Source organism: Halichoerus grypus, chromosome 15, assembly GCF_964656455.1.
Source record: "Halichoerus grypus chromosome 15, mHalGry1.hap1.1, whole genome shotgun sequence".
Taxonomy (NCBI): domain Eukaryota; kingdom Metazoa; phylum Chordata; class Mammalia; order Carnivora; family Phocidae; genus Halichoerus; species Halichoerus grypus.
The window spans coordinates 1830814-1846582 of record NC_135726.1 but is presented as its reverse complement, the minus strand read 5'-3'; the positions used below and the strand labels follow the sequence as shown (position 1 = coordinate 1846582).

Here is a 15769-nt window from a genome sequence, read left to right as displayed (position 1 = left end):
TCTCCCACTCCCCCTGCTTGTGTTCCCTCTCTTGCTGTCTCTCTCTGTCAAATAAATAAAATCTTTAAAAAGAAAAAAAAAAAGGGAGAGGGAACACAAATTACTAATACCAAAATTAAAGAGGGAACATCACTGAAGACTCTATAGAAATTAAAAAGATAAAAAAAAAAAAACCAATACTATAAACAACTCTATGCCCACAAATTTGATAACCTGGATAAACTGGATCAATTCCTTAAAAGACATAACTTACCAAAATCCACACAAGAAGAGGACAATCTGAATAGGCTGACATCTATTAAAGATACTGAATTAATAACTGATAATCTTCCAAAACAGAAAGCACCAGGTGCAGAGGGGTTCACTGTGAATTCTACCAAACATTTAAGGAAAAAATGATACCAATCTTATATCATCTCTTTCACAGCACAGCTTCTATCATCTATCCAGCATTACCCTAATACCAAAACCAAATAAAGACATTACAAAAAAAGACTACAGACCAGTATCTCTCAGAAACATACGTGCAAAAATACTCAATATTAACAAATCGAATCCAAAAAAGTATAAAAAGAATTACACACTATGACCAAGTGGGATTTATCCCAGGTATGCAAGGCTGGTTCCACATTCTAAAATCAATTAATATAACCCATCACATTAACAGACTAAGAAAGAAAAGTCACATGATCATACCAATAGATGCAGAAAAAGCATTTGTCAAAATCTAACACCTACTCATGATAAACTCTCTCAGTAAACTAGGAATAGAAGGGAATATTCTGAACTTGATAAAGATCTACAAAAAACCTACGACTAATATCATACTCAATAATGAGAGTAGCTTTCCCACTAAGATCAGGTACAGGGCAGGGATGTCGCCTCTCGCCACCCCTTTCAACATTGCCAGAGAAATCCTTGCTAATGCAATAAGGGAGGAAAAGGAAGTAAAAGGTATAAATATCGGGAAGAAAGATAAAAAACTGTCTTTGTTTGCAACTGATATGATCTATGTATAAAATCTGTAAGAACTGACCAAAAAAATCCTGGAACTAGTAAGTGATTATAGCAAGGTTGTAGGCACCAAGATTAATATACAAAAGTCAACTGCCTTCCTACATACCAGCAATGAACAATTGAAATTTGAAATTAAAAACAAGCCTATTTATATTAACACCCCCAACATGAAATACTTAGCATAAATCTAACAATATGTACAAGATCTATTTGGGGAAAACTACAAAACTATGATGGACAAAATCAAAGAACTACATAAATAGAGGGATAATCCATGTTCATGTAGAGAAGATATGGTATCGTCAAGATGTCAGTTCTTCCCAACCTGATCTATGGATTCAACGCAATCTCAACCACAATCCCAGCAAACTGTTTTATGGGTATGGACGAATGGATTCTAAAGTTTATATAGAGAAGTAAAAGACCCCAAATAAACAACACAATATTGGAGAAGAACAAAGTTGGAAGACTGACCTACCTGACTTCAAGACTTACTATGAAGCTAAGTAATCAAGACAGTGCAGTGTTGGGACGCCTGGGTGGCTCAGTCGGTGAAGCGTCTGCCTTCAGCTCAGGTTGTTATCTCAGGGTCCTGGGATCGACCCCCCCATCAGGCTCTCTGCTCAGCAGGGAGTCTGCTTCTCCCTCCCACTCTCCCTCTGTGCTCACGCACTCTCCCTCTCTCTCGCTCGCTCAAATAAGACAGTGCAGTGTTGGTGGAAAGAGTAAACAAACTGATCAATGGAATAAAACCGAAAGCTCAGGATTAGACCCCCATGAGTACAGTCAACTGGTCTTTAGCAAAGGAGCAAAGGCAATACAATGAAGCAAAGACGTCTCTCCAACAAATGGCGCTAGAACTGGACATCCACATGTCAAAAAATGAATCTAGACACAGACCTTACATCCTTCACAAAAATGGATCACAGACCTAAATGTAAAACAACTGATAACCTGGACTTCATTAAATTTTAAAACCTCTGCTCTACAGAAGACAACGAGAGGAGAATCAGAAGCCACAGCCTGGGAGAAAATATCTGCAGAAGACACGTCTGAGAAAGGGTTAAAATCTACAAATAACTCTTAAAACTCAACAATAAGAAAACAACCGGATTTTTAAAAAGCTGACATATCTGGGCATGCTTCCTAGGTTCTTATAGATTACAAGTCTCAACTCCTATGAGAGAACCCACCTCTAGGTGCCTCTGCTTCCTGCATGCCGCCTTGGTGACTCTCAAGGCCCAGCTCTCCCACCTACAGAATTCAGTCAAAGTCCACCTCCCTCAACAATGCCAGGCTGCAAAGGATGGCTACAACCTGAACCATGCAGTCCAGCACTTACTTATACAATGCATTCTTCTTCATTTATTTTTGTGCATTATACAGAGCTTCCCCCAAAACTAGGTGCCATTAAAAAATACATCAACAGAGGCACCTGGGTGGCATAGTCACTTAAGGTCTGACTCTTGGTTTCAGCTCAGGTCATGGTCTCAAGGTCGTGAGAGAGAGCCCATGTCAGGCTCCACACTCAGCGTGGAGTCAGCTTGAGATTCTCTCACCCCCTCCCTCTGCCCCTCCCGCTTATGCTCACGTGCTCTCTCTCAAACAAACAAATCTTAAAAAAAAAAGCCACCAAAACACAGAATCTCAAAATGAAAAGGAAGTTCAAACTGCCCAATGTGTCCTCTTTGGCAAATTCCAGATGAACAGCTCATCACACACTGCTGTGAAGACCCCCAGGGTCTTCCCTATTCCAATCCAGAACCAATTCCATTCTCTCCACCTTTCCCCAAATGCTTGATCACATGGTCTCTCTCCCCCAAGGCCCTCAGTTTATTAGTGTCCCAACAAATGTGTCACTCAAAATAACCACCATACTCATCAGTGGAAAGTCAACCAAAAGTAATCGATACCTGTTCTTGGATGCCATACCCTGTTAATCCAAACTTTAAGCATTAGCCTTTGGGTAGCCTCACCATGTGCTGATGCCAACCAGGATTACTAATTACTAAATCCCTCCTCTTCTACTAGCAAGGGCAGCTTTTTATAGTCAGCTCTCTTAATCCTATATTTACATGAAACCTACAAGAGACACTTCTCCCACTTCAATTTCATCTTGCTGGATTTGGTCCACGAAGGTAATTTTGGATGCTGAATTTGTCAACCAATTTATTTGCTCTCCCTTCCAGCTTTGTATCACCCACCAACTTAGTAAGCCTATTTTTAAATCCAAATTCATGATAAAAATACCAAATGAACAGGGCTCAGAAGGAGGGTCTGGGCCCCCCACGATGCCAGCAGCCGCAGATTCACGCCGCTGCTGGGCGCTGACCTCATCTGGCCCCCTGCACGTGGCAGCGGCGCTCTCCGGGTGGCCTCGCTCCCAGGCCGCGGCAGCCGCGCAGCCACCTCCGTCCGCTCTGTGCCGCTGCTCCGGGCACGGGCCGCCCTGCACGGCGGCACGTCACAGAGGCTAAGGAGAAAAACGCCAAGCATGCTGGCAACAGGTAAACTCCCTTCTGAGCAATCTTCTGATGGAATACTTTAAAAGTACAATCTGGGGAACAAGTTTTCGTTCAACAACTAAACTAACATGGAGCTTCCGATTCTACTTCAAAAAGAGTTACGCAGGAGACCCGAATGCTACGTGAACCTAGAGGCCCACTGTCATCGCTCGATGACGCCCGGCGGCCACAAGGCTGCAGGTTCAGGGCCCTCACTCAGCTTCCTGTCCACGAATCCCAGGGGTGCTTGCTCCTCTGGTGAGGCAGGCATGAAACAATTCCCTTTTTCTGGCAGCAGCCCAGTATCACTGTTTTGTAACCAAAAAGGGAAACTTTTTCTATAAAATGACTCTATATACCCCTTTAGGAAAATAAAGCCAACCAAAAAAGCCTGTTTATATCTGAATCTCCAACAAGCACTTTTCAATTGCCGTCACTCCTAAATATGGAGTCTTAGAAAATTAACAAGTCCTACTCAGCCAGATCTCTATGTGGCACAAAAATACATGTGCAATGTTGTGGGAGTGAGTGTTCTGAAGTGCATCTGAGCCATGTGCCGAATGGCATTCCAACAGGGCAAGCTGCCACTCAGCACCACCCAGGTCCCTCTATCGGCCACCACAGTGACATTTACAGGAAACGGACAAGCATCAACTCCATGGCTTCGGGCACAAACAGTGTTAAGCACCTGGTAGGCAAATGATTCCCTGAGTTACTTTAAACTTTACATCTTACAAAATGATACACCCTAGTACCATGCTGCACCGGCAGCCCCAAGACGCCTGGTAAGCAAAGGAACCATTTCTCTCATAATCCCTGAGATTCAAGGTCACACAGGTACACCCAACAGGGAACCTAGTCTAGTGGCTCATCCTCAGAATGGAAAAGGCCCTTCCTCCAAGAATGGTTACAACATGGCCTGAGCAGGAAACATGTACAAGAACATCTCCCTTTTCATTTCCAACAATGTACCTTCGGAATTCGGCCCCACTTTTCCATGGATTAACAGATTCTGGGTTTAGTAAGTATAAGGCATTCAGTCACATCACACAGAATAATTAGTAGCAGTCTCTAGAACCCAGGCAGCCTAACAGACTGTATCCTTGTTTTATTTTTTTCAAGATTTTTTTTTATTCATTTGACAGAGAGAGACACAGCTAGAGAGGGAGCACAAGCAGGGGGAGTGGGAGAGGGAGAAGCAGGCTTCCCGCTGAGCAGGGAGCCTGATGCGGGGCTCGATCCCAGGACCCTGGGACCATGACCTGAGCCGAAGGCAGACACTTAACGACTGAGCCACCCAGGTGCCCCATCCTTGTTTTATTTTTATTTTAACTATTACTATTAATGATAAAACTACTATTTCTGGGGTGTTTATCTTATGCTAGACATGCTCCTTTTATGGGCTCTCATTCTTTTTTTTTTTTTTTTAAAGATTTTATTTATTTATTTATTTGAGAGAGAGAGAGAGAGAGAGAGAGAAACAGCATGAGAGGGGATAGGGTCAGAGGGAGAAGCAGGCTCCCCGCTGAGCCAGGAGCCTGATGTGGGACTCGATCCCAGGACTCCGGGATCATGACCTGAGCCGAAGGCAGTCGCTTAACCAACTGAGCCACCCAGGCGCCCTATGGGCTTTCATTCTTAACAACAACCAGGTGGGCAGATACTATCTTTAATCCCATTTTACAGATGAGAACACCAAGACCTAGAAGTCAAGAAACACACTAGGCTGGTCAATGGCAGAGCCAGAACTGAAAGGAGACAGTCTGCCCCAGAACTCACGCATGCAACCACCAATTAAGACACTGAGCCACTCCAAACGAAGTTGGAGGTCTGAGCACTAAAGAATCTGTGCATCAATAAACCTGACCACTTACCCTAACGACAGTTTCGATGTCTCACACCTTCTGCATTCCCCCACCATCTGTCTGTGTGTTGGACCCCCCTCCTCGCCCAAGCACGTCGAGAGTGATGGTCAGTCAGCAGGGCAGGAGCAGGGGGTCTACACATGTTCCTGCTCCCACTTCTCCAGGTGCTGGGCTCCACGCACAGCTGCGAAGGAGGGCAGAGAGCACTCAAACCACAAGCCCAACAGCTCACTGCAGACCCCGGAGAGCAGGGAACATGTGTGTTCACTTCTACGTGCGTTTCAGGTCCCAAAATTCACACACTTTAAAATTATGTGGCATAATCCTCACAACTGGATCAGACAAGTAATTCTGACTCCTTCTGCTAATGGTCCTTCTTTCCTAGGATGCCCATGTGTCTCAAATGCAGCGTTATTAACATACACACACGAAGTAGGTTTCACTGAGGACCAAATGTTCATGCCTTTCTCAAATCAAGAGAAAATGCACACGCACATTTCTGTGTATTTTTTCATTCAACCATTTTTATTGCTCATTTACAAAGTGCTCTGATGCACATAAAAGTGTCTTAGTTGTACACGAATGTTCCTGGCAGTATTATTCCAAGATAGAAAAGTGCAAACAGCCCAAATGTCCATCAGTGAACGAGTGAACGAACAAAATGTGGCCCATCCATACAATGGAATATTATTTGGTCACAGAAAAGCACTAAATACTGATATAGATTGGACCTTACAAATTATATGAAGTGGAAGTTGGTTACAGAAGCATGGAAGCTGCAGGACCATAGCTGTATGAAATAGCTGGACGAGGCCGATGCACAGACAGAACGCAGACGAGAGATGACCGGGGGGAAGGAGGAAGGTGGGGGGGGTGGTAATGGAGTGGAGCGTGTCTCGGGGGTGACGGAAATGCTCTATGTGAGCGGCGGTGATGGCGGCACGACTCTGAACTGCATGTCGTGAAAGGGTGACTTCCTGGCACGCGAATGACGTCTGAAAATGCGGAGCTCTCTAAGTAGCCTGGCCTCCCTCCCTCTGGGTCTTCGAGTCACAGGTAAAAGCTGGGATGGCCCCAGATTCAGAAATAAATGGAGAAAGGGTGCCAAAATCTCTGTCCCCTTGGTGGGCCCACCGTAGCAGACGAAGGGATGAGAGCGCCTGAGCGGTCTGTGTTGTTGCCCTCACCATTTGTCTCCCACGGGCCCCCGCTCCGCTCACGAAGTTCCCTCGGCACAGGCAGCGCCAGGGGGAGATGGGGTGCGGGGAGGAGGGGGAGGCGGCAGGGCATGTCCCCATCCCCCACAGCTCCATAACCTCCTCCCTGTCACAGCCTGGCAGTGTCATGTGGCCTCTTGCTGTCTCCAAATGCCCTGCCTGCTGTCCCCACTGGTTTGGCTTGTCACCACAGGTATGACCCATTCCCCCCATGTTTATCTGATGAGACCCTCATGGGTACAGTGATCTTTGTCCGAGGACAGATCTTGGCCAACACCACAAGCTAGCTGTCAAGGGCTGAATGTTTGTGTCCACCCCCCAATTCCTATGTTGAACCCTAACCCCTGACGCAACAGTTTAGCAGTGTAGCCTTCGGGAGGTGATGAGCGCTGGATGAGGTCCTGAGGGTGGGGCCCCAAGACAGGATCCTCATCCTTACAAGAGGAGGAAGACAAGTCTGTCGGGGAGCGGAGCAGCCGTGCAGGCACCCGCCAGTGAAGACAGAGACTGAAGGAAATCTCAAAACATGTGGGAAAGCTGGTCACACACACCCACCGTGAGGCCACCAACGAACGCGCACACCTAAACCTCGGCCTTCTTGATGTCAGCAATCCTATCACCTTTCCTCTCATCAAACCTCTAGGACGTCAAGTCCACGTCTGTTGCTAGGAACGAGAACAGAAGTGAAGACAAGACAAGACTGCTGAGAGTCCACCAGGTGTTAAACGCGCAACAGAGGCGCGGCCACGGACAGAGCACAGGAGCACGGACTCGCCCACAGGGCCGCCAGCTGAGTAAGCCAGCACCATCAGCGTGCAGAACGGTCTGCCGCGTGTGCCAGAGCTGAACGTGCACAAACCTCACGACCCCGGGGCCTCATTCTGCTCAGACATACACTCAACAGGAACGCACACGTATGCTCCTCGTAAGATGGGTCCAGGAATGTTGACAGGAGCACCCCTTTGCAATAACCTGAGCCTGGTGACTTTCCAATGCCCACCAAGCACCAGACGCAGTGTCCTATTTCCGTAAGAGACTACATAGCCCCAAATGAGCAAACTATTACCACAGGCAACAAAGACAAATCTCACAAAAACAATGCTCCGTGGAAACAGCCAGGAGAAGCAAGACTACCTCTACAGGATGTTCAAAGCCAGCCTAACCTGCCCTTCAGGTGGGCGTGGGGGAGTGACTGCAAGGGGCGCAGGGGGCTTTCAGGCATGGCGATAATGCTCTTTTCCGGATCTAAGCACAGAGGTGTGTTTGCTTTTGTAAAATTCATCAAGCCATACAAGACTATGTAAATTCATCAAAGTTTACTTTTTAAAACAGCACTTTCACAAAAACTCAACTGGCATTTGGTCCCTTTGGAGCCATCAGCACCACGTGGAGAGGCCAAGCTCCAAGTAGAGGAGGCTGCAGAGATGCTCCCCAGCAGGCCGGGAGCTGGGGGCTGCACCTGGTTCTCGGCACATCCACACGGGTGCTGCCAGCACTCGGGGCAGTGGCTGGACCTACTCAGGTCACACAGCTTCCACTGGCAGAACAAGGCATGCGGTGGGATGGGACTCCAGGCCATCTCTTCTCCACACAAACCATCGGTGCACAGCACGGCCATGAAACAAGGAAACACACAGGCGCTGGCCGATCAAGGCGCCCCTTCCAGGGACCTGACTTCAGACCTCAGAATAGCAGCTCCTCCTTGACCACCCCACGCAGGCCCTGACTCTTCTCGCTGGCAAGCTGAAATCATTTCCCCAAAAGGCACTTTCTTCAGACCAGCCCATGCATGCAAGGATGGGCGGGACACACCTGCCGTATCGGATAAATCAAAAGTCATCAGCTAGCAAGACAGAATACACCCTGCCGTCCCACAAGAAAAACCTGTTTGAAAGCCCAGAAAGGGGCTAAATATACTCCAGATGCCGATTTAATACGACCTTTCTCTGAAGGCCTCCTCAGCTGTGAAACTACCCCCCACGGGAGAAACATTTACCGAGGAATGAATGCAGAGCGCCGGGCTAAATCCTGGGCACAGAACACACCCAAGCTCCTCGCGGGCTCTGCCCGTACCTTCCGAGCGATGTGGGTTCTCCTGGACTCAGAGGCCTTCCCCAGAAACAGTAAACTCCGTCTGCATTTTGAATGAATCTCCTCGCCTCTCTTGGAGACGAGAAGAGCAGATGACGGAGCCGCACCGCCAGCAGCGGGCCCCTCTCCCCGGCAGCCATCGCGCCAGGGCGCCCACAACCCAGTGCCGCTCCCAGGAGCAGCGCCTCGGCCGACCCAGGGACTCAGCAGGCAGGCGTCCCTCGGGATTCCTCCCGCACGCTCGCAGTCACGGTAGCCCAGGTGAGTAAGTGTGTGCCGCCCGGCCGGGAGGCCAGCCAACAGCCCAGGGGCCTGCAGTCTGCAGCAATCAGTACGTTACAGAAGCACCAGCGGCTCTATTTCCTGGTTAAGGGGCTAAGGAACTTTACCCGAGTTTTCTTACTCCTGAAAGGGCAGCGGGCATGTTCCATGCTCACACCAATGAACAAGGCTCTAAATAAGCACGAGACCCACTAGTCACCAAGGCCAACGGATGAGCAACTAGGGCCTCCAGCTGCAGCCCAGGACCGCCTGGATCACTGAGTGGGGCGGGACGGCTTAAATAAAAGGCAGATTCCTGAGCCCCGTTTGAAACTGCTCTGAACCAGACTCAATGTTTGGGGTGACGCGGGCAGGGAGGTGCTACTCGGTGCATAAAGTCCAAGAATTCACGAACAGAGGTGTTACTTCAGCTCTGGGCCACAGCCCCACAGGTCTCCCAGCCACGACACCATTCTCTAGAGAACCCTTCCAAAGTGCAAGTAAGGACAGGAAACGACTTAGTCCACAGGGCCGCTGCCCCGCCCCTAGGAGCTGCTTCACGGAGAAGGGAGGTGTACGAAGACCACCAAACTAGAACCCGGAGCACCGGCACAGCGCCGGCGACAGGCCTCCTCCCAGCGAGGAGGGAGTGCGGCTGGAGTCTGCGGGAACAGACCCGAGGGGAGAGCGCGGAGACACAGGCGCCCTTTGACTCGGCAGTTCTCGTAGGCGGTTGTAAATTTTACCGACGGGTGAGAAATAAACCTAACTGGAGAGAAGTGCAATGTTCCTGATCAGGAAGGCAGGATCAAAAAGATGTCAACTCTCCCAAAGTACAATCTATAAGCGAATGAAGTACCGTATGGTGACTAACAAAAAAAAAAAAAAAAAAAAAAAAAGGTGAAAAAAATAAAAGAAAAAGAAACCCAATCAAAATCCCATTGGAACTTTTAAAAATACCACTTCAAAAACTGATTCTGGAACTCATATGAAAAAAATGCACAGCAAAGCAATGTTTTAAGTAAATGAGCAAAACCCTCCAGCTCTGAGAATACAGCGGCTGGCTGCAGGGACGAAGACGGAGCGATACCAGAACAGGTGCAGACCCCGCCCTGCGCAGGTACGGTTCTTGACCCACCTGGCGAGCACACCTGCACATGGACACACTCTTGGGCTTTCTTCTCAGGCATGGATTGGTCTGCTTCATGGTTTTTGGTATCTATCTTTGTATAAAACGAGAGCGAGTGTTTCTTTAGCGTATGTTCCTAAAAGCGCACATGGGGACGGAGGCCCATGTAAAGCTGTACTGGGACAACGGGTGCCTTGACGTCCTGGCTGGGGGGCATCTTGCTCTCCAGCCTCACCGCCCCCCAATGGTGCCCGCCTTCATCTGCGGCTGGCCTGCTATCGCCCCCCGCGCAGTCTCCACCAAGCTGCGTGCTGCTCACTCCTCTACAGTCTCCGTGGGAACACGTACTCACACTCCCTTCTCCCCACTGGTCCCTGTTCTCCGTGGTCCTCGTGGCGCCATCTCCCAGACAAAACTAACACGTCACGTGGGTCAGCGCTCATGGCTTCTGGGGCAGTGGGAAACCTTTCTGCGGATCCGCCCCTCCCCCCCATGAGGAGGGCTGTGGGAAGCTGGAACGGTGGGAGGGGGGCAGCAGGGGTGGCACTTCCCTCGGTGGTCTCAGGACCACCTCTGGGGCAGGGGCTGCAGCCTGAGAACAGTCAGGGCACCACGCGTTTTAGGAAGTCTGGAGCTCAGCGCCCAAGATGATACAGGGTGGGAGCCATCAAAGACACGGAAGTGGACATCGGTCCTCAGGTAATGTCTCCTGAACACCACTTACGACTTTTTGCTTCCCGTCAACAAGCTCAAGACACGAAACACCTCATAACGATAAATATGTGAAGCAGCAAAACACAGAAATCCAGCTGCTCATTTATAATCTCCCAGCAGGGGCGCCTGGGTGGCTCAGATCATGATCCCAGGGTCCTGGGATCAAGCCCCGCATCGGGCTCCCTGCTCTGCAGGAAGCCTGCTTCTCCCTCTCCCACTCCCCCTGCTTGTGTTCCCTCTCTTGCTGTGTCTCTCTCTGTCAAATAAATAAATAAAAAATCTTTAGGGGAAAAAATAATAATAATAATAATCTCCCGGCAAACAAAATCAGAAGCAGAGCTGGGGACAGAACCTCTATCTCCTGACTTGCAGGCCGCACCTTCTAGTCAGGTGGACACTGCCACGTGGCCCCACGGACAGCTCACGTGACGCTCACCCACCAGAACCGGGTCCTCACCCAGAAAGAAGGCTGGAAGAACAACTCAGACACAAAGAAAAGCAAAGCACCTCCTCCTTTTCCAGCCCTGCCACTCCATCCAGACTAAAGCAGAGGCTTAAGAATGCCAATGGGATGCACCTTGCAGTTTCCTGTTAGCTTCTAACAGGCTCTACGACATACTTTCCAAAGACTCTTGCATCATGATTACGATAAGCATTCAAGCAGCGAGGGCCCTGTTTCGCAGAGATAATTTCCAACACAGGACGGAAGCCGTGGACGCCGTGCACACATGCTGGGGCCGACAGCCCTGGGTCGCACAGAGGCGGGGGCAGCTGTCCCCTGCCGGCTGGGAGACGGTGGCCACGGCAAGCCCCTCGAAGGGCACATCCCCGAGTGGCCATGTGTCTCTAGTGCCCCCCGCTTCCGTGTTACACACCCACAGTATGTGCCACAGAACCGGGAAGGGCTGAAGGCCACGAGAAAGTGTGCCCATGGCAAAGCAGCTGAGGATGTCCCCACAGCGGCCAGGAGCACAGGCCCCGCTGAGCCGCTGTCAGAGGGCAGTATTCTCCCATGGAGCCCGAACGGTCCTTCACCCATCCATGAATTACCGACAAAACGCTACTCAAACTGATAAAAATGCTAAGAAAGTATCTTGAATCAATTCACCAAAGATGGACAGGCAATAAATAACCATTAGGTTTTTAAAAGAACTGAAGCAAAGCAAGAGGAACAAAGATGGTGTGCTCTGGGCCTAAATACTTTTTAAATTGAGGATAAATGACCAAGTTTCCACATATACATAACAAAATCAATTTCTGATATGAAAATAATTGAATTGCTGTGCCTGCCAAGACAAAAAGTAAGAGGAAGGGACATGAAAAGGGAAATGAAGTCAGTACTCGGTAGCGCACACCAAGGCTCCCCGGTTCCGCCCTCAGTAAGACGGCTTAACTCCCCCAGCGGCTTCGCTGAGCCGGCGGCTACAGACGCTTCCCACACAGCAGACTCGACGGCGCGAACGTCCCAGGCCTGCACAGCCTGGCATCAGCGGCCTCCTCAATGGCTCCTCATCAAACAACCAAGCACAGCCTCCAGAGAGTGAGGCTCTCTTCCCACCAACGTCCTAGGCCCCGAAAAGGGCTCTGCACCATGACTGAACTCTGCAATCCAGCCGCGCACTCCAGCACGGGAGGAAGCTCTGGTCTGCGGCTTTGAAAGCAGAGACAGTACCCAGGGAGCGTGGTGTGCGTGGCCCTGGCCACACGGCGTGTGCACCCCCGAAGAATCAAGCCAACTAACCCTACTTTCCATCTGTCATTCTTCCGACGTGCAGCTCTGACCGGCGGTGAATGTGCAGTACACGTGTGACAAACCCATTATCAATGTCAAAGACAAGGGCAGACATCAAGCACCGGCGACGGCTGAGCCTGGTTTACTGAAGAGCAGCAAGAAAGCTCTCCCCATCCCTCCTCTCCTCTTCCCAGCTCTGCTATTTCTAGGTCGACTAGACCTAAGAAGAGCGCTCCCTTGTAGTGAATACCACAGGTCCACTGCCAACAAGCTGAAACCCAGAGCTGCCTCCAAAGGGATCCACAGATGGCCCGGGAGGGGAACTGCATTCCGGACGGTCCACGTAGGTGCTGAGGGTGGATGGGAAAACTAGCAGGGATAATGCGCTGCTCCCAGTGAGGCCGGAAACGCCTTCAACAAAGTCAGGTGGTCAGGTGGCTGTCGCCAGGCCGGACTTCTCTGAGAAGGGTCTAGAGAAAAAGGCGAGCTCTCCCCTGCCTTCAGTCACCAGCGAGACTGGCCGCTCAGGGCTCTGCAATCGTGCTCCACAGAGCCCCAGACTTCCAAGGGCTAGGACTGCGTCACCGTGAACGCAGAATGGCGCACAGGACAGGAGCCAGGCCCAGCACCTCACCTCACTTGCTCCCAGGTCTTGGTGGCCAAGTGCAGCACCCAGAGATCCTTGTAGTGGTAGAACTGCTCTCCGTCGGGAGAAGCAAACTCCCCTCCAAAGATCCACAGCTGTCCTCCACCCTGAGGCACCACCACAGCCTGTTAGAAGAAAGGGACAGGTCAGGGCCGCCAGGCAGCTCTCAGCCAGCTCCGCGTCCCCAGGATCCACCAGAGCACGACACATGGTGGCCGTAGCCAGCACCCACACTCAGTGATCCCCTTCCCCTGCGTTTGAGGGGAAGATTCCTCAGAAATCCTGCATTCAGGGCGCCTGGGTGGCTCAGTTGGTTAAGCGACTGCCTTCGGCTCAGGTCATGATCCTGGAGTCCCTGGATCGAGTCCCACATCGGGTTCCCTGCTCAGCAGGGAGTCTGCTTCTCCCTCTGACCCTCCCCCCTCTCATGTGCTCTCTCTCATTCTGTCTCAAATAAATAAATAAAATCTTAAAAAAAAAAAAAAAAAAGAAATCCTGCATTCAGCAAATCCTCCGAAGTCAAACACCTACCACACGTCCAGGTATCCCTAGGTTGCAAAATAGATTCAGACAACCCCAGATCCCGTTAAAATGGACACAGCTGTGTCAAACGTTCACAAGAGATCTAACACAAACTGATATTTATCTCTACGAGCCTGAAGCACAACAGCAAAGGCAAGCAAAAGCGGTGAGAACAGAGCCCCTGGGCCGCACATCCCGGAGGCTCGGGCAGTCCCACACCGTGGGCACAGGAGAGGCCAGGGCAGCAGGGGAGCCAGGCCAACCAGGCACGTGCAGCACCAGGCTTTGAAGACCGACGTGGGCATATTTCAAGTACGACAGGGCTGGGGTGCCTGGGTGGCTCAGTCGGTGAAGCGGCTGCCTTCCGCTCGGGTCATGGTCCCTGGGTCCACTGATCAAGTCCCACATCGGGCTCCCTGCTAAGTAGGGAGCCTGCTTCTCCCTCTCCCGCTCCTGCTCGTTCTCTCTCTCAAATAAATAAAATCTTAAAAAAAAAAAAAAAGTGTGACTGGGCTCAGCAGAGTATCAAAGCTCTCAGAGAACAATGGTCCTGGGGCACATCTCATACACCAACGCACCCATCTGAGTGGGGAGGCGAGTGAGGATGGGACCTCCAGGGTTCAGGTCACTTCCCATACATGCCCAAGGTTACTACCTCAACGAAAATGAGGCAAGAACACCCAGCACCCCAGAAATACAAGCATGGAAGCACACGATTTGCCCAGGGGAGACTGGGAATCACATGCTGGGTCCCCCATAAGAGCGGAAAAATCAAGTCAAAGCATGTGATTAAAAAGCATGTGTCAGGCGCCTGGGTGGCTCAGTTGGTTAAGCGACTGCCTTCGGCTCAGGTCATGATCCTGGAGTCCCGGGATCGAGTCCCATATCGGGCTCCCTGCTCAGCGGGGGGTCTGCTTTTCCCTCTGACCCTCCCCTCTCTCATGTACTCTCTCTCTCTCAAATAAATAAAATCTTAAAAAAATAAAAAAAAAATAAATAAATAAAAAGCATGTGTCAAAGCAAGTCAAAGCATTCTGATTTTCCAGAAAAGGGAAAATATCGTGTAAGGGAATGTATTTCAGATAGCTAAAATAAGAGTGAATGCTACTCCACATAAATCGACCCGTATAGATGCAAATAAACACCCATTCGGAGAATTCTAAAGGCGATTTCTGGACGATCTGGTCCAGGGCTTTGAGCTGTGAAGGAGGAGACCTCTTCTCCAAACACAAGCTTCAGTACAGACTAACAGGTGGTGCGAGTGACACTGGAAGCCCCTGCCCAGAACCCCAAAACCCATGCCCCTTCTCACCCTGCGGACACTCTGCTCCCGAGGCCGCACTTCACTGCAGAATGCCTGGCCTCTGGGAGCTTGCTGCAGGCTACGTGCGAATGACCCACGACCGCCTGAACCCACCAGAGCCACACCCACTGGTCGCCCAGTGACGGGGAGTCCTGCTCCCTTGAGATCTCGTCCGATGACACACCACCTGGTGGGCAGCATGATGTCAAGGACAGTTGTGATCTGGCTGGTTTTACCATGAGGTCAGATGATCTGGAAACCGCGTGCCTGAGGGGACAGACTTCACAGAAGTGACCATGCAAGCACCCTGCAAACCGAGCTGTGACAGAGCAGAGGCCGGGCCGGTCCACGTGCGGTCACCAACCATGGGTACCCGGCAACGGAGTCAACACACAGGCGCGTCCTTCACACCAGAGGGGCCTTCTTGCCGGGAGCTCAGAAGCAGTGGCCGTGGCCGCAGGCAGTGTGGCGGGGATGGGGGAATAGGTCCGGAGCCGTGGGGACCCCACAAGGCCCCCTTAAAAAGCGCACACTGGGTGGGTCGGGCAGTGGCTCTCAGGAGGCCCTGTCCCAGGGCACCCGCGGAGCACCCCAAAGCTCCTACAAGAACGCAGGTCCTTCGCCCTACCTGGCACCTAAGAACACTGCAGAACTGGGCTCTGTCACCAATGCCAGTCCTGCCCTGCACTAACTGGGGGTCCTGGTGGCATATTGAGGGTGACACGGCCCTCTCCACTCCCATTTTAATCTGTTTTGTATGTGCTCTCT

The 15769-nt window shown here is 50.6% G+C and overlaps 1 protein-coding gene across 3 annotated transcripts in view; it reads right to left on the bottom strand.

The window, feature by feature from the left end:
• KLHDC4 (kelch domain containing 4) overlaps positions 1 to 15769 on the bottom strand; it is a 51205-nt gene that overhangs the window by 18920 nt on the left and 16516 nt on the right. For all 3 annotated transcript variants that reach the window (XM_036100924.2, XM_036100925.2, XM_036100927.2), the window contains one exon: positions 13165 to 13301. In XM_036100924.2, the coding sequence (XP_035956817.1) occupies positions 13165 to 13301 (137 nt within the window). The remainder of the gene's footprint in view (positions 1 to 13164; positions 13302 to 15769) is intronic.